The sequence below is a fragment of the Hypomesus transpacificus genome, chromosome 9 (genome assembly GCF_021917145.1).
Source record: "Hypomesus transpacificus isolate Combined female chromosome 9, fHypTra1, whole genome shotgun sequence".
Taxonomy (NCBI): domain Eukaryota; kingdom Metazoa; phylum Chordata; class Actinopteri; order Osmeriformes; family Osmeridae; genus Hypomesus; species Hypomesus transpacificus.
The window spans coordinates 21,228,494-21,254,971 of NC_061068.1; the positions used below are offsets into that span (position 1 = coordinate 21,228,494).

The 26,478-nt window shown below is 43.5% G+C and overlaps 1 protein-coding gene across 2 annotated transcripts in view; it reads left to right on the forward strand.

Moving 5' to 3' along the window:
* LOC124471181 (plexin-A1-like) overlaps window positions 1-26,478 on the forward strand; it is a 164,110-nt gene that overhangs the window by 77,344 nt on the left and 60,288 nt on the right. For both annotated transcript variants that reach the window (XM_047025549.1, XM_047025550.1), the window contains exons 4-9: window positions 4,444-4,581; window positions 15,942-16,042; window positions 17,232-17,355; window positions 17,735-17,888; window positions 18,831-18,930; window positions 24,058-24,172. In XM_047025549.1, the coding sequence (XP_046881505.1) occupies window positions 4,444-4,581; window positions 15,942-16,042; window positions 17,232-17,355; window positions 17,735-17,888; window positions 18,831-18,930; window positions 24,058-24,172 (732 nt within the window). The remainder of the gene's footprint in view (window positions 1-4,443; window positions 4,582-15,941; window positions 16,043-17,231; window positions 17,356-17,734; window positions 17,889-18,830; window positions 18,931-24,057; window positions 24,173-26,478) is intronic.

A 26,478-nucleotide genomic window follows, 5' to 3' on the forward strand; every position in this document is an offset into this window, starting at 1 on the left:
CGAGAGAGAAAAAGGTTGTGATTTAGTCGCTTCACAGACCCAAAATAACTCTGGCCAAACCCTTTGTTTTTGCAGTGGATGTGCAAATGTTCCAGACCAACAGAGTAGACGGATGTCAGTGGAGACCTGTCTGTGTCTGTGTCTGGTGTTGTCTGTGTGTGTATGTACTGTATAGTGCACTTGTTGTTGGTAAAGTTGTTTGTGTCTGAGGTGTCTTGGTAGGAAAGCAGTTATTTTCAAGGTGTCTGTCTGAGCTACCTGGAGTGAAGTGTGCGTGCCTGTCCTTTCCATAGTGCACATACACAACGTGTGTGTGTAATCCTTTGTGTGTGCTTTGGATGTGCAGGGACCAGATAGGGAACAGTAAGGTCAGTCGGGCATTATACTGCATCTGCTGGAAAAGATGGAGATGGAGGGAGAGAAATGGATGGAAATATGTGCTCTCGTCGTTTTCAAACCAGGGATTCTTCTCAGCAAGGTCAATGTGGAAATTAACAAATGGACTAATCATAAATGTGAGATTCTACAAAGGCTGACACACCATTTGAAGTTGACCATACTTTAGCTGTGTGTGTGTTCGTGTTCGTGTTCATCATATTGCTTCTTTCTAAATGCACTCTGATGTTTAAGTGCTGTTGCCTTTCAGAAAACCTGTAAGAAACTGAACATTTACTCTGATCTTAGTTTGAGTGCAGTCTTTAAAGGTCAAAAGGAAAGCAATGAACACACACACACACAAACATACGAATGTATGTGTACACTGGTAGATAAAGACAAATAAACTCACTCAGACTTTCTCCGTCACCTTTCACTTGAGTAGCACACACGCACACACATTTGTGTGTTCTATTGAATCATCGAACACAGCAGCAGAAGGGTCTTTTAAATGGGAGCTTTCATGGCAGCAGCAATCACAAGCTATTTAAGTGACTGATGCATCTTCTGAGTCCTGGCTGTGCTTAAGTACACAGGGTTGGGAGGAATTCAACCACTCTCTCGCTCTTTGGTGCTCTTTCTCTGTCACTCCCACTCTCTCTTTTCCGCTCTCGTGGTCTTTTCATTCTCTCTCTCCCACCCACCCACCCATCTTCCTCTCCCTCACTCCCCCCTCTCTCTGTCTCTCTCTGTCGGTCTTTCTACCCAAATCAAAACTCACGGAATATGGCATGATGGGATGAAATGAGGGCTCAGTAACAGTGTGTGACTTCAACTCACGTCGTACACACCATAAAGAGTTTGCATCAAACACTTTTCTTTCTGTGGCAGGGATCCTCAAATAGATTGTCTTTATGCTTCAGTTGTAAGTCCAGCTGTCTCGCTCTCCGGGAGGAGACTCAGGGGCCACCCCCCCTGACCCCTCTCCCATTCCCACCCTCCTCCTTCACTGCATTGTTCTCAAGCAGGTTGAGCCAAATCTTTACTGCATCTGCAGATCCCAGATGAAGCCTATGAGCCCACATAGACAAACTCATACATGGAGACACACACATGGACACACTCACACTCAAATACACACACACACACACCCACACCAGAACACACACACAAAGAGGATCCTCTCCACATCAAGGGCTGAAATCTGCATGCTGCCATTATGCATGGGCAGACCTAGTTATGTCAAGTGGTCCAAAAAGGTCCAGTCTGAATAGAGTAGAGGGGATTTGAGAAGTTAGTCTGGATGTGTGCATATGCATGTATATGCCGACTTGTGTACATGTGTGTGTGCCACAATGTACTTGGTATGTCTAGTACTGCCATACTGCCATGCAATATGCTCATTCTCCACTGTCAGAACTGTGTACTGAAGGCCTGTGCCTATTATATGCACAACATGTTGCTTTGGAATAATGGTGTCTGCTTTTGGATAACAATATATTGTAAATAATGCATAATTTTCAGGGGAGGTTTTGCTTTATCTTACAGAACTAGACCAAGTATCCGGTCACTGTTTGTACAGCTGACAAGGAAACAACATCACAATATCCAAATCGGTCCTTCCTGTCTATCTCTATATCATAACCATGTTTGAGACGCAGCCACTATGTCTCCCACCCTTTTATGGCAGCTGTCATTCAGATTGTGTGCCAGTAGCTTGTTATCTTCCCCATACCTAACTCTACCCCACCCAGCTTGCTATCAGTTACACAATCCTGTGTGGCTGTGTTTTCTGAGCAGACCTTTGCGGCGGTAGATAAAGAAGCCACAGGGCTGAGATGGAAGCCGGATACTAGCTACAAGCCACTACAGGCAACTAACATATTACATTTTAACACATATTTTGCACAGGGGGAGTTTGTGAAAGATGTTGGTGGACATTGTTTTCATTTCTTTGTTTTTGTTAAGAAAATCGTTTTTTTCTATGACTTTGTCCTCCCTCTACTCTTACTCTAATGGCTTCCTTCACTCTTTTTTGACTCTCTCCTGCTTGTCCTTTGTCTCTCGTCTACAGAATATTCTTTTTTGAATGCACTTTGACTGAATTATCACATTAGGCCACCATCAGTTGAGGAAAGCCTTGGTGAAAGGATAATTTACATAAAGTGCAAACGGATGTTGCTCCAGAAAACCCCTCCGACATTTAAGTTCACAGTCAACCAGACGCTCCTCACATAGATGGTGACAGTCACGGCGGATATTGGACTTCTTTGCCCCCCCCCCCCCCCCCCCCATTGTGTTTCTCTCCCTCTTTACTAACACATGCTAATTCGATTCCACCTCTGTCTGCTCAGGGAAAGTAGCGCTGGTTGATTGAGTTAGCCTAATGTTGCTTAGATCATAAGATGCTGCCTCTCATATTATGCTACTGTATGATGTCAAACCAGACACCAAGGGCAGAAGGAAGGACTTTCCAAGACTGATAGTTAGAGAACGATGCATTTTCAGCCTCTGTGATCAAGTCATGTGCAGTCTAATGCTCTGGCAGAGATGGCTCAGGTACTGTGGCATGGATGAACACTCTCTGAAAAACATGTTGTCTGTTGTCATGTTTGATTAGAAAAGAACCATTTACGGTTCCAAACTTATGAAGCTGAAAAGTATTTTATGCTGGGATGTTTGACAGCATTCTTTTATTGTACCACAATGGTTTCTAAAGTTGAGCAGGGCACTTGTTTCTTCATTGGGCTCATACAATGCAATTCCCGTTGGTGACACACTAGTGCAGTGCCTGCTGGCCTCTTGCAAGATCCATGGCTCCATCTCTTAGTGCAGCATGGCATTGAATGCTGTATACAGTGTATTTATATTTATTTCTTGCGAATGTGAACCGCTCGTCAAAACAACTTCACATGTGGCACTGCATGTCCTTCGGACTTGAGCAAGACACCAGACACAAACAGAGATTTCTGCCTTTAAAGTTAGACAATCCCAGACTAGAATCTCTTGTCTCATCTCGTACCAGACGATGAATTCTGAATAAGATGAACAGACTGAGGCCAGTGACTTGAGATACGTGATAAATACAGGTTGTGATGTCTGTCCGCTCTTCTATCTGTCCTGGCCTTCATCTGTCTTTCAGTCCCCGGTATCTTAACCAATCAAAAAGACAATCAGTGCGAGAATGGCTATTAGCAGCACCGAAGTTATGGGACTGAGCACAGGGAAGAGAAAGATAATGCAGCGCCCCAGAAATGTTAGTGAAGGAGGGAGAAAGAAAGAGAGAGATGACCCCTTCTCCCCCATCACGCTTTGAGCCGATCGAGAGAAACAAACAATTTCCATGCACCTCCTCTCGGTACTCTGTCTTCATTCTCTCCTGGCGTGTGTGTTTTGTTGTGTATGTGCGTTAGCCTACATCTATTATTTGCCGTCTACATTTGTCCACGTAGGTTTTGTGTGTGTGTGGTGTGTGTGGGTATAGTCTGTGTAATCATTTTTGTACAAGATGAGATGCTACATTACACCGAATGATATGTATCTTTTGTTTATACTTCCATTATCTGGATAATAATGTTTGTGTTTTCTCTGATCTGTGTTGCTTTATAATGCCCCGATGATTTGCCAGCGCCTGTCTCCCTGTTAATGTGATTGTTTTGCTGAGGATCCTTCTGTGAGGTGGTTGTGTGAGTGTACATGTTTGTATGTCTGTCTGTTAGCCTTTGGCTGTGTCTAATATGTCTGTGTGACTCATCTTTCTGTCAATTACGGTGACATTCTAAACACTGTGTTTGGGAAAATAATGAAAAATATAAGAGAACTCCACAACTGCAACTTATTATCGGCCTCCACCTCTTTTCATTTGCCTAAAAAATGGGTTTGGGCTCTGAACTATTACATGACTCGAAATTCGCATATCGTATATGCACCACATCTTCCCTTATGTGAGCTGATTATCCAGTCGCATCAAAGAGATATCTGATAAGGCTCGGTGAATACACGGTTCTACAAGTGTAGCGTGTGACCACTGTTCTCAAATGGTTATTTTCTTGCCCGTTTTTCCTACAGATCCTGGTGAATTCGGTGAGTCCCAATCGGCCTGCCCTGCTGTACGAGAACGTGTCGGTCAGTGACGGCAGCCCCATCCTCCGAGACATGCTCTTTAGCCCCGACCAGCAGCACATCTACACGCTCACGGAAAAGCAGGTAAGATGGCTCGAGTGTACACACAGACACACCAACACACACACATATTACTCACCATTAAAACATGTGTACACCCAGTCATAACACCCACTCTTGCAGCATAGCATAGCATAAATGACCCCCTCCTGCAATTTCTCTGACACCATGGTGTGCACACACACACAAATACACCTTTTATACCTTCAGCACCCCATCCCCCAATCCAACATGCCCGTGTAAAAGCTCCAGGAGATGTCAATGATGCCTCATTACCAGATACCCCACACATCTCCAATTACATCTGTCCATCTGTCTAACCCCCCACCCCCCCTTCCCCCACACCCCATGATCACTATCCCTATCTTACACGGAAAAAAACAAGACAAGTCGTAAGGTTGTGTGTATTCCTTGCGGGGACCGGGTCATTAGCAGCTCCGCCGCTGGCTCTGCTGTGTCCACTTTTAGAAGCCTGCAAGGAGGTGTGTTGTGTGGGCGTGATTGTGGCGCTGTCCCCCACCAAGGCCATTCCCTGTTTTCTTCCTCCTCATTAGAAAATGATAGAGGGATGTAAAGAAAGAGGGGGAAGAACAGAAAGAGTTTGAATGTCATGGTGTCGTCCAATGGGTTGCAACCGGACCCTTTATTTTTTAAGAAGCCAGATGTGTGAAGTATTGCTCGATGTTGTTTGGTTTTGTAATTGGCTTCGAGTCTCGTTGTTCCTTGTGCTGTGGCTGTAACAACAACACTTTTACCTAGCTCGCAGAGTCAAGTTGTCATGGTTACAGCTGCAGTTGTAGAGCCCACATTAACGTTAGTAGCCTGGTAGCTAATGCTGAATGTCCCACTCAGCAACACTCACACAGACTCCCTGGTTGTATGAAGCTAGGTGACTTTGTGACCTAGCCTGGTTTTACAGCCTGCCAAACCGAGGTAAGTAGGTGACACACCCTCTGTTTTGAGGACCCAGATGCCAACACACACGTATCAGATGCACACAGCCCTGTATAGATAATCACTGGTATGCACATGGGCACTATGTTTGCTGGGGGTCATACAGACTCTCTATAATTCATGCATCACAAGGACACAAGGAAGACACTTCTCTGCTTTAAGTTCCATGATTGCAACGGGTTAAGCATATGGGGAATGGGGGGGGGCTTAAAATCCCACCCTGGTAATAATGATAGAGGGGTAACACCCTCCTCCATCCCCTCCGTGTTACCTCCAGCCACCCCCATTTTTAAATCCATGTCTGGGCTGTCTTGCCTGCTTTCGTCTAAGCTGAAATTGAGGGCCTCCCTCGTGAACGGGCTTTCGATGATCCCATTCCCATTTTTAATGATCCCCCACCTCAACCCACACACGCGTGCTCCATCCTCTTACACTTCTACTGCTCCTTCCTGAAGATAGCTGTGGAAAATTCTGGAATTTGATCTGGTATGGGGAAATTGAGGACCACCCCCCCACACACACACTTAATTTTTATTTTAGACTCACACATATGGTTTTACTGTGTGTGTGTGTGTGTGTGTGTGTGTGAGGATGCAGAGAGGGAGACCCCAACCACTGTGCAGGATGCCCTGCGGGGGTCCTGAGACAAGCCAAGCACATTAAGGTGTCACTGAACATATCCACTGGTACGTAACCTGTGAGGAGTCCTCCCCCACCTTTACCTCTTCCCCCCCCCCCCCCACACACACACATACTGTCAGGGCTATGGGTGACAGTCTGTAGTTAGTAGTAGGAAAATCCCACTCTGAATCAGTCTGAGGGGAGCGTCGCTAAAGTGCTGCGATTTATGGGTAGTTTGGGTCCTTGTTATTCATCATTGTCATTTTTATTAAAGGAAGGAATTTGACATGTGTATATGCAAGAAAGACGGAGGGAGGGAGAGAGAGAGGGATCCAGCGTGTGAAGGAGGGAGGAAGGGAGAAGCACATATGCATAATAGTTTTCATATTGGGTTCCCGTGTGGCTCACTAGTCTTCATGGTGCGTGCATGCCTACTGTGTGTAGGTGTGTGTGTGGTAATGAGTGTGTGTGTGTGTGTGTGTGTGTGTGTGTGTGTGTGTGTGTGTGTGTGTGTGTGTGTGTGTGTGTGTGTGTGTGTGTGTGTGTGTGTGTGTGTGTGTGTGTGTGTGTGTGTGTGTGGGTGTGGTATTCTACTCCTCAACACCAGGGCAGTGCTGTGGCAATAGGAATTGGCATAGATAAAAGGTTTTTGACTCTCTGACATTTGGGGAATAGGAGTTGGGTTATGCATGAGCGATAAGGACACAGCGCTAGTCAAACACCCTGATACTTTAGACCGGCGCAAGCGTGGCTAAATATCAGCAGCTGCCCCAGAGTTATATGTCAATTGGAAAGAAAGGGCTACTATTTAGCTCCATTTGTCATCCATTTGCTAAAATGGTACTGCTCAGACATATTGCCTGCTTTTAAGCTTTTGTGCTTTTAAACATTGCCTCATTTTGTCTTTGCTCAGTCATAACAGTAAACTCAAATCTAGTTTTGGACTGATTTCCTTTCACTGTAACTACACTGGACGGTGTAGTGTGGCGTTTCATTTTCTAATCTTTGTTCAGTCAAGTCAGTGGGCTATGGTAGCTTATCTCTAGTAGGTCTTTGTTTTCTTGCGTCCCCGCGCTTCGGCGCTGTCTTCTTCACACAGTTGAGGCTGGTCCCTTTTGACGCCATTCATGCATATCATCATGGCACAATCCTCAGCGCAAGCTAATTGCAAAGCATAAATATTAATTTCCTCCCTTGTGAATATGGGGCTCCAGGTTTTTTGTCTTTCATCCCCCAATATTGAACCCTGGCATCTTACCGGAAAGTGAAATGTGAATATGAGTATTTGTATGGCCAGGATACAATTGCGATAAATTAGATATCAAATGTCCCTCACTGTGTGTGTTGTCAAGTCTTTCTGAATGTGCAAGTGCATGGATGTGCATGTGTGTGTTCTTTGTGTTTGTTTGCATCTTGATATTTCATGTCTCATTCAGTCTTTGTGTGTATATATTCGTGTGTGCAAATGCACACTCATGTGAATATGTGGACTGACGATTGTCAATTTTAGAGACAAAGACATTTCTGACTCCAAATTGCACCACAGTGTACTTTGCACAAATCAAATGTCTGTCTCCTATTGTCAACACACACGTAGGGGACGAGTGGACACACTCCTTGCCAGTCACTCTCACCTTTGCATCAACCAAATGGTTTATGGTTCAAATCCCCCCACATGTCTTATATTCAGCATCGTACATTCTTGTTCCCAGACGTAGAGAACAGCCTCCTCAACAACAAATACTATACATGCACACACATGGCTGTACCCATACACACGTGTGTGTGTGTGTGTGTGTGTAGTTAGGAGGACGTGACTTAACCTCTGTCTATGTGCCGGACTTCAATCCACATGTTCTTCTCTTCCTTTTTTCCATTTGCTTTATGTGCCGGTGCAGACTTCCGTTTTTTCTGTCTCCATCTCGCTCCTTCTACCTTTCTGCCTATCTCTCTTTGTCGACATTGATCTTTACCTTAATCTCTGACTCAATTCCTCAGTCACTTGCATTGTTTCCCATTCTCTCCTTTTCCACTGCCCAATCTACTTTCATTCCATCTTCTCCAATTCCCCTGTCCATCCAGTCTCTCTGTATCTCTCTTATTTCTCCCTCTCAAACACTCTCCTCTCTGTAGTGTTGTGTGATAAGGATAAGTGTTGAACAAACACAGTTCTCTGTGTGGCTGATAAGCCTCTAGCACCCCTGGCTCTCCTGACCTCTTGCCATAATTAACTCATGGTCAACAATGAAGCCTTCTCACTGCGTGGAAACACATGCACACACACACACAGGCATACAGGGGCATGGTCTGAAATATTTACACATGCAAAAACACACACACCTTTTGTTTCCACATCAATGCAAGCTTTCTCACTGCATCGTTCCTGCTCCAAGCCATGACTGTATGTCCGGTCTACTGCATAACTTCACCATAACCTCTCACTATTCTACATAAACAAAACAGACCGTTGCCCAAGGCATTCCACATTGTGCTCCCACATCTCACTCCTAGACAGCTGGGCGACCATCCACCTCTATGCTGAGTTTGTTGTACTGTCCTGGAATGTGTCAAAATAGATACGGATATAGTGTGTGGGAGGCAGGGTTGTTGTGTATGTCAAGTGGTGTATTGTCTGTTTAGCTAGGACTGAATGTTTGAAACAGAAAATGTGTATTTCATTGTCTCAAATTTATTTATTTTTTAAGGAAGACTTTCTTGGTATTATAACAGCTTTGTTAAGTTGTGGCTTTGATGTTGCAACATGAGTTTGAATCCCGATTGTGTCAGCGTGTCAGACTACAGGCCAAACTTTAGAGTAGCTGCAGGTAAGTCAAAGGGAAATTGAAAGCTAAAGACCAGCATGCTTGGGAAAAAAAACATGGGAAAGAAATGAAAAAAATAAACCGGCTTTACAATGAACGAGGGCTTGCTGCTCCCTGTTGCATATCAACCATCCCCCTCTACTCTCTACCCCTCCGCAAGTTAATGGGGTCTAATCCTCGGGTCATCCGTTCAGCAATGATGTGAGGGTTTTTTCCTCGCCCTGTCCTTTTTTTTTTTTGCTCCTGCCCCGCTTCCCCCACTCCTAAGATGGCGGAATGAAAGTGGAAGTGAAAGATCACAATCCCTTTTGAAAGTGGCAGCTGCGGCAGGAGATATGGTAAGATGGGATCATTTGGCGGCAAGGAGCGGTTTAGATGTGTCTTAATCTTGGGAATCTTGCGCTGGATATATCCACTATTTCTCTCTGTCCTACTCTCTATCTGTGTTTTTTTTTCTCACCCTTTTTTTCTTCAAAATAGCTCTCCTTTCTTGCTCTTCATCTCCTCTTTCTTTCTTTTCTTTCTGTATTCCTTTAACCTTTTCTCTCTATTTCGACCATAATGCTTTCACAGATAACAGCAAAGATGTGTGTTCAGAAAGCGTCTTGGGCCTGATGCTATCTATCCTAATGGAGGATGGCTCACACAGACACCCCCTCCCCCCCATCTGTTTTTTTGAGACTCATAATTCTGGATGGGGGATGCCATGTTTCTTTTCCATTTTTCCCCTCCCACGGAATAGATCTGTTGTCAGTCAGGTAATCTCTAATTGAAGTGTAGGCCATATCTATAGTTGTGCTCAGTTCTGATTGGATGAGGAGCACAGTAATGTTCCAGCTTGATAGGCACTGAGGCCGGTCAGCGCCAACTATAAACTATTTCAGTCACAGATTTATCAGTCTTTATCTTAAAACCCCAGTAGAAAACAAATACAACCGGTTCCCCCTTGCCCCCCCTGCAATGACAATACAATGAGACACCCAAACCCCTTTTCATGTTAACTGAATGTGTAACGCTTTGAAATACCTGTCCGAAACTAATGTTTCACTTGCTACCATTTTGTCCAAGATCCATTCTAGTCATTGCGTTATTTTAATTGAAGAAATAGGTTGATCTTCAGACAGATCACACTATTACTTGCTATGAAAGGAGTGACGATCTTATGACCACAACATTTTATTGTAGGTTAGTGTCCGTAGTGTATGCTAGAGATGGGTTAGGTCCAATTTGTTGCATTGTAAAAAAACATTAAACGACAATCACAGAATATGACTGAATGCTTTATAAAATCTAAAAAGTAAAGCCATTTGCTTTTGTGCTGATAAACATAAACTGTAAGTATGAACAAATCATTCAGGCAGTTAACAGTTCATAATAGTTATAAACTCAGTCTATAATTGCTGCATAAGCTGTACAAGTTTGTGGTCTAGCAGCCTAATCTTTGATTTGGTTTGTTCATAGATTACACAAAAATTGAAGAAAATGGGGGGTTTGAGCTGAATTTATAACAAAACATACAAGAACATTTCCTTCATAGGACTGGGCATAGCCGTGATCCTTTTTCTCATTATTGTAAAAATTGTGTTTCGGAGAGAGTAACTCACTTTTTTCAGTTAAGAACAATCTAATTCTGAACATTCTGTAGACCAAGTATCCTTTAAAATATAATTAGAATTTTTGTGGAAATCCACTTTTATTGCCCAGGTGGAAAAAAAGTATACTTTAGAGCACTTCAAACATATTCACATTTTCAATAGTACATTTTAAATATGCTAAGAAAAAGTGTACTATCTTTGAATATATAAAAAGTATACTACCATCATGCTTTAACCAATTTTAATGTTAATACTTAAAAAATTATTGTACTACAGTACACTTTTAGCAAATATAATACTAAAAATATATACTTTAAGTAAAACCTATATGTAATTTCTAAAGTGTACAACTGGAACTGGATATTATTTGTATATTTTAAAACGCATGCTAAAAATTATCTTTGTAACAATGCACTTAAAGCCTACTTTAAAAATAAACATTTGCTGATAAAAAAAAAAAGTTACTTTCGAAGTCCCATCATTAATTCAGCCTTCAGTGTACTGGTATACATTTGCTGTACTTTAGTGTGTAGTAGTGTAAAGTTTTTTTTTTTTTTTTTCTTTTACAGTTTTCTTTTGCTTGTGCGGTTTCTATTTCGAAGCGGATTATAGTCCGGTTTTAGAACAAAAAAATGACTTATTTCAAGATCTCTATTGCTCAACACTTGTAACAACTTCAAGTATACTTAACACTTTAAGTATACGGCTATGTCCATATACTTAAAGTGTACTAGGTATACTTGAAATTGCATATAAAAGTACACTTTAAATTGTGCTTTAGTACAATTTTATTACAACTAAAATATAGTACAAAATAAGTTGTTCCAAAATAGCACACTTCAAATTAACTGATCATTCAATAATTTGAAGTATACTGATGATTAATCAGTCTTCAAGTATGCTAAGATGTAGTTTACTTACCATATTTTGTTTTTACCTGGGTGGTCCTTATTACAGTGAAAGAAATGATAATCAGTTATTCCATCCCTATGCAAAATGAGATCTAATAGTAAAATAAATACCACACCTAGCCTAACCAGTAGAGATGGCATCGCTGTTTGCACATTGCAATTCAAATGACTAACTTGAGTTAGCTTCACTTGTCTCAACACATTGTACAGAGCTGAAAAATCGCCTCTCTAGACATATATTTTTCTTTGAAAATGATATAATTCAGTTGAACTTTAGCATTCCACAAGACCAACCAAGCTTCTACATCGAGCCCTGTGCGTACCTACAAGGCACTGTCTACAAAGGATGACTTTTCAAAAGTAAAGGGGATGTGCGGGACAAAGTAAAAGGAAAAGAAAGACCCAATTTGTCATTTTCTTTCTTTCCTTCTCTTTCTCTCCTTTCTGGTTTTCTTTCTCTCTCATTGCCGCTGATAATGGAAATGCCAGGGCGGGCAAAAGGCACGTTGTGCTCTAGTCTTCAAAAACTCCATTTACTAAAGTGACAGAGTAATTTACCATGGCCGCTGTTTCTCCCCCTGCAGTTAATTAAAAAGGCCTGATGGCCTGTCTTGTCCTTATAGCCCTTTCTTTTTATTCTCTCATTCTCTCCATCTTTTTCTCCCTCCATCACTATATCTCTATCTACCGTGTCTCTCTCTCCCTACTGTCTCTCACCTTCCCTCCTTTTTTCTTAACTCCCCCCTCTCTCTTTCTGTCTCTCTTTCACTCTGTTTCTCTGTCTCTGGGATGGTGGAGGATAAAGACATGGATTAGGCCATGTCAAGATAAAGCAGAGAAGTCAACCTCCGTTGATGAGACGGCTGATGAAAAGGAACCAGCGTGATCCCTGATTTCTCTTTCTCCCTGTTTTGTTCTTTTCCCTTCCGTCCGCTTTCAGTCCACTCACTGCTCTCTCATTGTTTTTCCAGCCCTGTCTGTCTCTAGGTCACTCTGTCACTTTGTCTTCTCGTAGCGCTCCCCATTCCTGTCAAGTCAGCTATCAATATTGAGTTGAAAACGTGTATACAAAATAAGATGTGAGGTTGAAGGGCTCAAGCTACATATTTAGATGGACAAAACACAGACTTCCACCCACTTGTGTTCATTCCCAACCAGGTGGAACATAGGACACTCAAATAAATGCACTGACACATACGTGCCAAGGCGAGATGAGTTCTGTTATATATAAGCCCCTGCTGTGTTGACACTGTGCAGTAGAGACGAAAGCAGAGGAAAAACTCCTATTGAGCTGTTGTAATATGAATAGCTCTAGTGTATGTATGTGTCAAAGTTGTGCCCTTGAGTTGCCCAGGACCATTAAGAAAACTAGGATGGGAGAAACGTATGGATGGATGGAGAAAGAAAAGAGTTGAGAGACAGATGAAGATGGAGGTGAGGAGAGAGTGGGAAGAGAAGAGCAGAGATGTGAAGAAATAAGCACACAGGCAAACAAACGCTGTCACGACGGACCATTATAATAAGTGTTTGATGAACTTTTAGGAGTCTCCGAAGATCATCCCGTCTCACCAGCATCAAGTCCCCACAGGCCAAATTCAATATTTCTCAAATTTTCATTATGAAATTGTATTGAATCCAGCAGATGACTGACAGTGATGGGACACACATACCGTTCTTTCTCTCGCTCTCTTTCTTTGTCCTGTTTGCCTTCCTTCAGTCTAATCAGTCAACAAGTGACATTTGGTCATACACCGCCTGAAAAGCACTAGCCTCAAGCACAACACTTGCTGTCATGGCACTCTTATCTATTACATCCATCTCCTCAAACACATAATCTAGCTTCCTGCTCTCCTCACACACACGCAGACACACGCACACATGAAAAGACATGCACACACATGGAAAGTTCTTCAACGCCCGGGTAGTATCGATTCTGTAGCCGCTTGCGGCTCGATACGAGGGCAGATTAAAACGTGCCTGATGGAAGATGATAGACATTTATTGAAATAGGGGCGCGTTGGCTAATGCTAGGTGGAGTGGTAGCTAAGCCGGGGAGATGGAGTGTTGATGATGGGTAATAAAAAATAAAAATCCCCTGCCGTGAACATCTAGTTACAGGACAGATGCGTTTTACATCAGAGCCCGGTCAAGCTATTATCAACTTTTTGATCTCGTCTTCCAAGTGAAAGAGCTGAACTTTGGTCCAGTACTTCTTCAAGAAAATGTGGGGCCACTTTTTTTTTTTTTTCTCTCTCCAAATGGATTATCTCACATCATTGATCGGCCACACTGGATGTTAAGATAAGACAACGTACAGTGTGTCACAATCATTTCCTCTTAAAAGCTTCCATGGTACTTTGTTGTGACAATATCTAACAAAAAGGGAACAGACTGAAATGAGCTACAGACCACCAGGCCTAGATCAGATACCCCTAAGCTCCCATGGACCCTAAAAGAAAGCTTCTCACTTTTATAGGAACCCCTCCCCCCCTCCTTTGTTCACTTCAGCTGGATGGTTCACCTTCTTTACCTTCTGGAAAGGTCTTCCACAGGCCCCTAAATACAACAAGCAGTCCTTTTATCTCCTTTGATTTCATTGCCAATGAAACCTTGTATTGAAAGCTTTACAAGTCCTTTGGCCATAGAGGCGACCGCCTCGAAGCCCCTTAGCCCGGCATTTAAAAGGAGGTGATGGCAATACTGTAAAAATTGAAAGAGAAGGGTGGAAACGTCCAGGCAAAATGGATGGGCAGGGCAGGATGGGGGGCTCTTGTCATCTTGGACAAGGCAGGGGGAGAGGGATACAGTTACAGCTCTGGTTTCAATTGTGAATAGGAGCAGAGCGAAGACAAGATGGTGGAGTTTATAAGGTCACCCAGACGAGTAATGTGATGAGCTTACTGGAATGCCTTTTTCTGTTGAGAGGCAGACATTGGCAGACACAGACAGATGTATACATGGGCGCACACATGCTCTTATAAGTCTAATTCCTGAGCTCGGCATTGACGACCCCCACCCCCACACACACACACCCCACTCACAAACTCAAACATACCTCAAACACACACCATTTCAACACTCTTACAGTGTGCAGACAACTTTATTTGCCCGCAGCTGTATGTTCTTAACCCGCAGCGCAAAAAATGCTACGCAACTTTAATTTAAGGGAACCCACACTCCCCGCCCCAGTCTGGTCCTGCTGTTTCTTTACACACAAAAACATACTTGTGGGGCTCCTAATTGTACACGGACACAAAGAGGACACACGCTTCATACCCACATGAAGAGGAACGCACATGCTATTCCCTCAAAATGCACATGCCCTTCACAACCCCTCGGCCCTCTACAGACAACCATATGTTCTCCCTCTCCTCCTCCTACTCCCTCTCCGCCTTGTCCCCTCCCCCCTCACTTCACTCCTCCCCTTATCCCTCTTTCTTGGAAGTGAGCCCACCACTTGGCTCACCTCCAGCTTGTTTGTCTCGTACCAGGTGTGCTGGTATTACCACATTGTGTGTGTGTGTGTGCACGCACACAAGCATGGCTATGTGTGTGTGTGTGTGCTTGTGAGATTCTGTGTCAAACTTTCAGCTGTAATTACGGTCCTTAGGGGAAAGCTGTTTAATGTTCTTGCTTACCCATCCAACAGATCTCTCCCCCTGCCACATAATTTACAGGCAGCATACACACACACACACACACACATGCACGCACACACCAAAGCTTGTGCAAAGGTGCATGGTGGTCTGAACTTTTGGCTCACATTTACCACTCATACACACAGACGATGTAAAATGCAACCATCTGCGTGCATGCATTCATACACACAAATATGCACACATACAACCATAGAGGAGTTAAGGCTTTACTCTCAAACCCATTCGCAGAACCACATGTTCACATGTGCTCCATCTTTTTCTTATAAATTATTATTTCACACACACACACTCAGGCTCGTAAGAACATTAGGCTAACCATCTGTCAGCGCACATAACTCTTGGGGAGGGGGTTAACTTACACACTTGATCCTGTACTTTAAGCAACATCTGCAGCTCATCACTGAGCTTTGAGTCTCTGATCTGTGTGGTCATACATACACACACACACACACACACACACAGACGCTCATACATCCACAAACAGGCTGATGCTAGGCTGATGCAAACATGCAGGCTTGATTACAAGCTCACTTGACAATACACACCCACAAACATACCAACACACACCTCAAATGACACAACAAGACATATACACACCCTTGAAAAACACTCCAGATCACACACGGCAACAGGTTCCGTCAGGGACAAATAAGAACATGCCACACCCTGGATACAATGTGAAACCCAACCATATGATAAGCGTGTCAGCTCTGTCTTATTACATCACGTCTTCCTGCTGCTCTGGTATACTAAAACGTTCTTTATTTTCTTTCCTACCACCCATCCCCCCCCCAACCTCTCCCTCACCCCGCCATCCGCCAGGTGACCATGGTACCAGTGGAGAGTTGTGAGCAGTACACCACCTGTGGAGAGTGCCTGGGTTCCGGGGATCCCCACTGTGGCTGGTGTGTCCTCCACAACATGTAAGTACGCAGGAATCTAACCCAAAACCTCCATCACCTCTCGACATTTGGTGTCTCAAAGCCCCTTAGTTCCTGTTCTTAAATGGGTCAACCCACCTCACTTCCATATCTATACATACAGTCAAGGAAAGTTTATCTGTACTGCACATTTTGTACACAATGGCAATAGTGTAGTTCATATGGCATAGTGTGTATTGTTTACATAAGAAAAGACTGTGTGGGTGCATGCATTGTGCGTGTCCATTTTCAGTAATTATCTGTGGCAGAGGTGACCATTGTATACTCCTTGGAGACCTATTAGGAGAACACCACACAGACTGAAAGCCTCCATTGTTTGGCAGCGTGCCCTTTCTCAGGGTGATAATAAAATAAAAAATAAAAAGTAGACACTCACAAGGGTATTCTAATTTAAGTGAAAAACCTGATGCAGCATTGGCGAAAACGCAATCAAGACTGGAGCCATGCCAGTGGTGTTTGACCTTGCCTCTCTCAAATGCAGCTCGCTACTTCCTTATTGGATGAGTGTCACTATTTATAGACTGTCCATTCAGTATAAACAATGCTAGGTATTTCATTAACGCAGTTAGCTCGTTGGCTTTATTTGGCTGTTCAGTCAACTGTTAGGAGTGACATAAATCACACTCACACAGCACTACGCTTACGTCAGGCTGAAGAGAATATTCTGCCTATTTCTGTTTCTAAAGATCTGATCACACATGCATGGTCTTGTGCATGTGTGCTATGTATGTGTGTGCACTACAGTGTGTGTGTGTCTGACTCACTGGGGAGCAGTCGAAGGCAGGTTTTTCCTGCTGAGTGCGAGGGCTCAGTAAACAAGGGGCCGAGAACAGGCAGTTTGCATTTTTCCTTTTGCTCCCGCCTTTTTATTGTCAAGGTCCAAATGAGTTGCACCGCTCAGCACGTTTGCCATTACCACCGAGACCTGTTTGTTTGTTAAAGAGGCGGAATGATGGCCGCCCATACACCAGAGTGCCATAGCAGGCCAACTTTTCTCAGGTGGCTGGTGTTGGTAGGCAGAGTGCTTACTGTGTGCTTGGAGGATTTTCGTGTAGATTGAGTGTCTTTAGTCCGTCTGTTTGTGATTTCACTCTTTGGGGCCTGCAAGTATGCTAATGCCCATTTCCTGTCCTCTTTTTCTCTTCCTGTGTTCTTCTGTCCTCACCCCCAGTTGTTCCCGGAAAGACAGCTGTGAGAGAGCTAGCGAGCCCCAGCGGTTTGCTTTAGACCAGCGCCAGTGTGTGGAACTCAGTGTACAGCCCCAGAACATCTCCGTCACCATGTCCGAAGTCCAGGTGAGTGCATGTATGGTTGTGTATATGGTTTTGTCCAGGTACATCAGCGTTTGTGTGTGTGTGTGGGTACTTTGATAACTCGAAGCAACACACATTTGCTGCGCATGCTCTATGCCTCAATGAGCGTGGCTGTGCGGGCATGTGTGCGTATGCATGGATGTGCACAAGAGGACATATCATCCTTTGCCATCATTTGACTGTTCCCTCTCCACACACACATTAACCTTGCTAAGTCACCACCTCCATTACAACCTCCCACCCACCCCTTTGCCATACATTAACCTCCCGCCTCACATGTCCAGCCCTTTTTAATCACTTGTACAACACAACCCTCTTCCCCCCCATACACTGACCCCTGCGTGGCACCATTGTCCCCCAGCTGGTGCTGCAAGCACGCAACGTGCCCGACCTAGCGGCTGGCGTCAACTGCTCCTTTGAGGATTACGTGGAGACGGAGGGCCGCATCCAGGGGGGCCATGTCTACTGCCTCTCGCCTTCCGCCCGCGATGTCATCCCCATCACGCGCAATAAAGGTCAGTGGCTGACCCCTCCCCTAACACCCATTTTCGCGGTTCTGCGGTTGGGTAGAAAGTGAAGTAATCTGCCTTGGTGGACTAAGATCATTGTACAGGACCAGTTCTGAACTTGAACAGAAGTCTTGTTCAAGCCCATTTTACTTATCGATATTCACCCCTCTCCCCATATCTCTTTCCCTTCCGCCCTATCCCACATCTCATTCATATGTATAAATCCGTTGGTCGGATGGCATTTCTCTTCTTAGGGGAATATTTGAAAGAACAGATGTGGTGTAGAGTTTCAGATATCGCAATCTCAAGATTCTTTACATAGATATCTATGTTGAGAATGTGCTGTCACTTCCAACGTCACAAGGAAGTTACTCTTCAAAGCACCCACACAATTCCACAATTATACTCCGAAAACAGTGACATGTTTTCCATTTCCGCAGTTTTGAATTATGCATTGGTGTCAGTTTCAATGTGCTCTTGCTACAAAGATACCAATCTTTTTTATACTGTAACTGCTTTTTCAAAAGAAATGTATTCTCTAAATCTGTATTTATAGACTGAAACATTTTCACAGGTAAATCTAGAACTCGGTTTAGCATTATGTTGTACATCTGTAAATTTTAGTCTATTGTTAGTGCTTTCATCCTCAAAATCGTCAACTGGAGATTACATTACCCAAAATGCATTGATCATGTTGTTTCACTGACATTGGTATTGTTTGGTAGCTAACTTCTCTAAAAAGCTGCAAAAGACAAAAAAATGCATCCCTCATGAAGTGAAATCTAAAGAGATCTCGAGCCAGGTGTTTTATCTCACAATGTCAGATTATCAGGTCTAGAATAATCATGTTCCCGTGACTGTGATGGGGGTGAAGTGCTGTTTTTACCTGTATGTTTGTGTTTTGCAATATAAGTGGCATGTCACTAAGCCTTGTGTGTGTGTCTACAGGAGACAAGAGGGCGGTGAAGCTGTACCTAAAGTCCAAAGAGACAGGGAAGAAATTTGCCAGCGTGGACTTCGTCTTCTATAACTGCAGTGTGCACGCCTCGTAAGATTTTTTTCTTCTTTTCAGTAACTTCAATTCGTATCTGTGTATTATTTACTTTCATTTTATGAGGATGTGGCTTTTCGTCTAAGGGTTTTGAGGTCTCTGTCTCTCCCTTTTTCTGATCCTGAGTGATGGTCTTTCTTTTTGTTTTTCCTCTGTGGGTCTTATGTTACTGAACATAACAGAGACAGTGAGGTTACACACACAGATAATGTTACCTTCCCTGTGAAATTGAATTCCCCATATAGAAGGAACCATTGCAACATGAGATGGTAATACTATTCCTATCATCATAATCCAATGTACAGGGTGATAATACCATTTTGTCAATTACAAAATGACAATGTGATCAGCATTCTCAAACAAACCCAAGTTCTAGCACTTGTTCAGTACAACAAAACAATATATGAAAAAATATAGTCATCATTGTACTCTAAGATTAATTTGTTTCAGCACACAATGGGAGTAATATGTGTATCTAGACCCACAATGCTCTTCTTAAAAAATCAAGAGAAGTGTCCAGAAAATGAGAAAACAAGTGGACGTCACACACACACACATACCCCTGGCTTTACCAAACGTCTTGCTGCCCCTTAACACTCAGTGTTGATTCTTCATGATTTAACCCCACTCTCCAGTCCCCACCCTCCCCTGGGGCAGACCCCCCCCCCCTGCCCCCACGTTGTGTCAGCTGGGGTATTAGCCTCCGGTCACCAGATGGCGAGGGGGCCCCTAATGATAGGCGAGGCTGCATCCAGTGTTTCCCCCCACCCCTTCAGATGAGCCTCCTCTGCAAATTTCCCCCCCTTCATCTCGGCAGACACCTAATCCTCTACTCCGAGCCCAAACCTATCCCCCACTGACAAATCCCCTGCCCCACCTCGCCCATACTGATTTATTTAGTTGGTGTCCAAGGGGTGCGGTTACTTGTTAAGATTGTCGATTTGGTTCTCACTTGAACTTGTTTGAGTTGTTGCACTATGGTGTGGGGGTGATAGGTGGGGAATTGTCATCGGAGGAGGGTAGGGACTGGAGACACTTGTTCTTCAATGACAAGTGTCTGCATGGTGGGTGCATTAAGGCTGAACTAAACCCCTTATGTAATGGATGTAATGAAGGATACTAGAAAACACAGAATCACAAATACTTGGTAAGTTACCACAGTTCCACAAGTTGAGGGAAACGAAGGAGGGGGAAAGAGCAGGATCCCAGCACACTGGCACTCACACCTTCCCTGAGCCACGCTGCCACGGGCATCTATGAGCTGCAGTTTCTGATGAGATCAGACTGCCAATGTTATATCCGGTAATGACTCATCCGGACTTGTGAGACTGCTTGGTCATAGTTTACAAAGATTTGTTGTAACATAATGGGGAGTTCTGTTCTAGCTTACAAGAAGGACAAGTAATCCAAAACACACACACACACATTGATTTGCAAACAAATCATAAGACACCACTGACATTGTTATAACTCTTTTGTATTCGTTCTCTTGTGTATAACTCTCCCAGTTATCTGCATATGGCAATTGCGATTCCCCCATGCAGTATTCAAAAGAGAGCTCAGTGTCGAAAAGCCATATGGATATTGTATCTACATACACCATACACCCACATGTACGCCCCCACACCCCTGCACACCCAAAAACACACAAAGCCCTCCCCGCATATTTACTTAACTGATTATGTCTTGCCTCACATCTTTTAAACTATTTTATTTATTTATTTAAATACCATACATTTGCATAGCAATATTAATCTAATTAGAAATCCCGCTGTTTCAGTTAAGGGTGGGGAGATTGAAATAGAAAATCACCCACGGCCATGATTACTTCTTAATTAAATATTTCCATATCCCCCTTCTTTCCCTCTATCCCCATTTGCAATTTGTTAAAACTAGTGGATAGTCTTGCAGTGAAGTGGGGTTTGATATCTCTGTGGGCCAGTCTGAAGTACTTTCTGCAGTTTTTTTGCCCACTGCGGTTAATTTTGTCCAGGTACTGACGGCGTCATTTATTTTGTGATTTAGGGTCCTTCGCATTTAATTCAGTCCGCAGACACAGCGCAAAAGAGATTGTGTTATAATTTTTTTTGGTGATGCATGGAGCAGAAGTGTGGTATGACGAAGGAGGATAACACTTGCAAGGAATTCAGAGGGAAAGAACGAACAGGAGACAAAAGAGCAGAGAGGTTTTGAAGTGCCATTCCTGACATAAAATAGTAGTGTGCCAGAGTACGAACAAGTTTTTTAATTGTTTCTCTTTTGGGTCTCTTCTTGCCAGTTTCCTAAAAAGGTCTGTTATTCTTGGCCTTTATGTTAGGGTGGACACACACTTCCAGACCTTGAGCCATGCCTACAAGTGGACAACAGCTCCCCAAATGATAGGTTTGCATAATGGTACAGTTTAGCCGATATTTACACCTTCAAGTGCCACTCAGTTGAAATTGAGTAGGCAGTATTTAACCAACTAATCCCATCATACACACCTCTGAAGGAGATTCTAAATACCCACAAAGGCCAAAGAAAGTAGATAAATCACAGTCTATTGTGTGCCGACCGGCAAAAAACCCACAGCCGCTATGGTTAGATTGGCACAATTTGCATTTCAATGTGAAAGGATTAAATTAGCATTAGCATTCTAAGCGTGGGGAATATGGCTACACAAGCAGTGATGATCTTTGAGCAGCTATGGGGCATGCTGGATGTAGTAACAGTGGTGGGTGTAGTATCAGATATTAACAGGGGTGGGGGGTTTCTTCAGAGAAGCTACCAGGGGGTCCATAGAAAGAGGCCCTACTTCTAGCAGAATAAAAGGAACAATGGGTTTCCCCAAACAGTCCCAGTGTCACCAGGGGCTACACAGAAGGAGACCTTCAAAAGACCAAAGGAGTTAGTGGTAGGCGGTCTCCAAATGTGGGTCCCAAAATGGCCTTTGGTGCATGGGACAGTAGCAGGTATCCCCATCCCCAGCTAATTATCTATGGATTTGCTTATGTCTTCCTTGTGGGAGTGGATAGTTGGGGGTCCTTACATGCTGATCTTTTGCTCATTATATCAAAGATGAGACACTGACTTTACATAAATATGAGACGGAGAAATGGGATTAAAGCCTAGTAAACGTGTACATCTGACCAGTGTTCAGGTTCTTCGGGCCTCCAGGGGATCAAAGACTAGCTTTTGCTTTATCAGGCACCCAACTGTGCAGAGTGGATTGCTGTCTTGTATTCTTGAAGCTTCTTATCTTGGCTCTACACAAAGGACAGTGTTTGTTATTCCAAAACGGGTCATCGTCAAGTTCCCCAACCCAAACAATGAAAGGGGACGTCGATATTTTTACTTAAAGGACGAATCTACAATTTAATGTAGTTAGCTATCCCCTTCTAGCACTGGCATGAAGAGCATTATCAATGTTTTATGCCTTATTACTGTTTAGATATTGCAATTTTTCCCCACCCAACAGACTTTTTCAACAAAAGCACTCTCAATGAATTGTAGATGCAACGCATCCTAGGCTAGCCTAGCTTAATCACCCCCCCTCCACTCCTTTGCTTTTCACACAGACAAATCTCCCACTTGGTCTTTACATCAGGATTAAGAGGCCCGTTATTTCCTTAGCTGCCCATCGCTCATTCTAAATGGACATCTTCTCTCAGCACAATGCTAAATTGGTCAATTAAAGCGGTGGAGGGATTGAATTAAACCAGAGCCTCTGATCTTAGCAAAAGGCAAGAGGAAGGGGGTCTTGGCTGAAAACGATCACTTAAAGAGCGCACCTAACAAACGAGTTCTCCTAATTGATCCAAATAAATCTTTGTCTGGCTTGATGGATTTGGATCCCAGATCCCTCCTCCTTTTTCATGCAAATCTCGAGGGGGTGACGTGACGTGAAGAAGAATTTGAAATACCATTTGCACAGTCAAACGCTATGTGGTGCTAATTGGGAGATATTTGGTTTGGAGAGTGGTCAATTAAGACTTTACAGATGTTGCGGGAAATTAGCTGGTCTTTGATTCTGCAATGGTCTTGGTTTTGTGTTGCCCAATCATCAATTTGATGCTAATTAGAAAATGTATGCTAAACCACTAAGCTGAGTTCTAATCGCATGGTTTATCCAAAATGTGATTAGATATAAACCGGTATACATTGATACGGTAGTAAGGATATTGTTGATATATACCATACTATACTGTATGAAGAGACTGACAGACTGCTAATTGGCGCTTACTCTTCCAAAGCATTTGTGTAATCAGTTTTAATGTATCCAATATGTAATGGACACAACACGTCTGTCTATATCTGACTGTACTGTCTGTATATCTAGCTATATCTCTTTCTTTCCCTCTCTCCCACACACACACACACACACACACACACACACACCATCCCATCACACACACACACACACACCTTACAAACCCATACTCTCCCTCATTACCTTTCCCCCATGAGACATCTACAGTGAGACCCCCACGGCTATGTCTCCCCTACTCTGTTTCTCTCCCCACCTCTCCCACGTTCTCTCCCATAATACCTGGCGCCTCCACCTTTCACTGGCACCTCCATCTGCTTTAGATCTCCCCCTTTCTCTCTGTCTCTACTCTCCCGCTCCCTGTATTCCTCATCACTCAACAGCTTTGCAGGCGGGGATAAAGCAGGTGAATTTAAATGAAGGGGCACTCTTATCCAGAAGATGAAAGGGGCTTTAGACAAAGACATGCCTTTTTTTTTTTAAAGGAACTAAAGGGAGTGAGAAATATAAAAAAAAAGAGTGAGAGGGAATAAAAAGGTTTTGGAATGGAGACAGGGATGTTGAGAGAGTCACAGAGAAAACAAGGCAAAGCCAGCACAGGTACAGAAGAGTGGAGATTAGCGCAAAGAGAAGAATGGGTAAGTTGATAATGTCAGGGTCCAGTGTGTGTGTGTGTACCCTGGACTATGGGGAGCCAGGAGCTATAAGGAATGGTCAAAAAATTATAATGAAAATGACTGAAGTGAAAGAAACAAGTTTGTCTGTACATGTGTATTCTATAATGAAAAAAGTAGAATAATACTGTAACTCCTTTCTCTCATCCTCACTCTGAATCTCATTTTATAAATTTCTCATTCTCCCCATCCCATCCCCTCCAGGTGCCTCTCATGCGTGAACGGCTCATTCCCGTGTCACTGGTGCAAGTACCGCCACATGTGCACCCAGAACGCCAATGACTGCTCCTTCCAGGAAGGCCGAGTTAACGTGTCTGAGGTGAGTGTCGCTTCCTGTCCCCTTCCAGAGCAGTCTACTGTCCCTTTTCTACCTCTTGCCTTAGCGTGGTGGCGTTCAGGGATTGGCTTAGCTGGCATGCTTCATTTCACTGTTCACATCGTGTACAACACAAACTCTTTTGTGTCACTCCGGTTCTATCGCTTGTCACTGGTGTTACACTGTGTTGGCACCAGGACAGTGCCTTGTATACCACCATCACTCTTTTCCCCCCCGTTCATCAGGGAGCTGAATGAATTAAGTGCTACGGAAATGCCTGCTTGTTCGACATAGCCAAATGCTACATTAGCATAAAAACAAATAGATCAGGGATGTACAGTGGAAAGGCAAGTGGGCACAAGCACAAGCAACAACATGCACACATGTACATATGTACGCACACATACACAAACTACCGCCACATGTGGGACTTTCATTAATTGGCCAACCTCCATCCAGTTTCACGCACTCTGAACTTTTAGCTCTTCCCCAGACCGTGGCAGTTAGCACGGTTAGCCTTAGCTTCGCTCTCCACACCAAAGACAGCATTCACACTTCAGAGAGCAAATACTAAAGGATTAGCGATTAGCGCTCCCATCTGGAAGACATGGGGAGAACGCTGGCTAGCATGTTTGGAGCCGAGGGGAACTTGGGGGGACGGACTGATAAACAGGAAAGGCCTGCAGCGGTTGAGCGGCAAAGAGGAATTGAGAAAAGGTTCAGAGCCAATAATGTTTGTATTAATTTGATTAATTTTGTGGTGCCCACCACAAAATAATAAGTGTGCAATTGAAATATGATAGAATGCTTAATATATATACACATATATATAAAATTTGATATTGGGACATGGCAACGAGATTTGGGGGAAGAGGGGGGAGTAGTGGTGGTGGTGGTATGGAAAACCTACTTGGGAGTGACATGTGGGTAAGGAGAGACTTTGGTTGCTACGATGTCTGCCGCGGAGCCCACCAACCACATGCTGCGAGAAGGAATCCATCATCGTCACCGTGACAGACACGCACACACTCATAAATACTATTTTTCTGTTTTTCAATCACACCCACAGCATAGATTCTTGTACATTCTCAACACACGCATGCACGCTTACACGCGCTCGCGCGCACACACACACACAGTAATTTATCATCACAGGCCTGGATGCCATTTCCATTTGTTCTGGGTGTTTGTGACCCCCACCAAACTCTTTCTTTCTCCCCTTCTTCTATACTGTGATTGGCTTCTATTGTTGAAGGGTCAAGCCTCCCCCTATATACCTTATGGCATCCTCTGTGTGTGTGTGTGTGTGTGTGTGTGTGTGTGTGTGTGTGTGTGTGTGTGTGTGTGTGTGTGTGTGTGTGTGTGTGTGTGTGTGTGTGTGTGTGTGTGTGTGCGTGTGCGTGTGCGTGTGCGTGTGTGCCTGTACTATTTTAGCGATTCTTGTGGGCCAGAGAATTCCCTTCTAGAATAATAAAACATGAAAAATTTGAACTTGTGGGGACAGTTTCTTGGTAGGGTGTAGCTTTTGGGTTCAGATTAGTTGTTAAGGGTTCAGATTAGGGTAAGGATTATAGCTAGGACTAAATATTATTTTAAATGGGACTGAATTGTGATTCTTCACAAGAATAGCAATACAAACGTGTGTGTTTGTGCTTTCCCAGGTTAATTGTCTCCTTGTTTGAATATATAAGTGTACAGACAGCCACACCAGCTGTTGTTTACCTTGCTGGTTTGTGTGTTGATCCTGCCATATATGCATTTCTCTGTCTTCTGTATTACCTAGCTGCCCCAGGCTGTGTGTCTACTTCACTCTTGGTGTTTTGTCTAAGTTTGTGGGGTGTATGAGTGTCTGTGTACACTCTTAAATTTTATTTTTTCTTGTGACAGAGCAAGCTTTAGATTGGCAGCATCTGCTTGCTTGTCAACCCTCTGTGGCCTGAATGCACAATGATACAAACATTTACATTACATTTATTTAGCAGACATTTTTATCCAAAGAGATAAACAGAATTGTACAGTGTAAGTGCAGCAGATTATAAAAAGTATGCAGATCTAACAGTATTACAATGGTTATTACCAAGGAAAGGTTTGCATGCAAACGCTGTTACCCCTGTAGAAAACAATCCCTTCAGCGGACGCTGGTCCGAAGAGCCATTCAAATGTCCACTTTTCCATCCTATGACACGTGAGTCTAGTGTGTCATTTCTCAAGTCTTAACAAAAAGATTGATTTTGTCTGTCATGGGATAACATACAGTTTTCATCATTCTAATGGTCTGTAGACAAATGTATCAAAGTAAATTGCAGGGA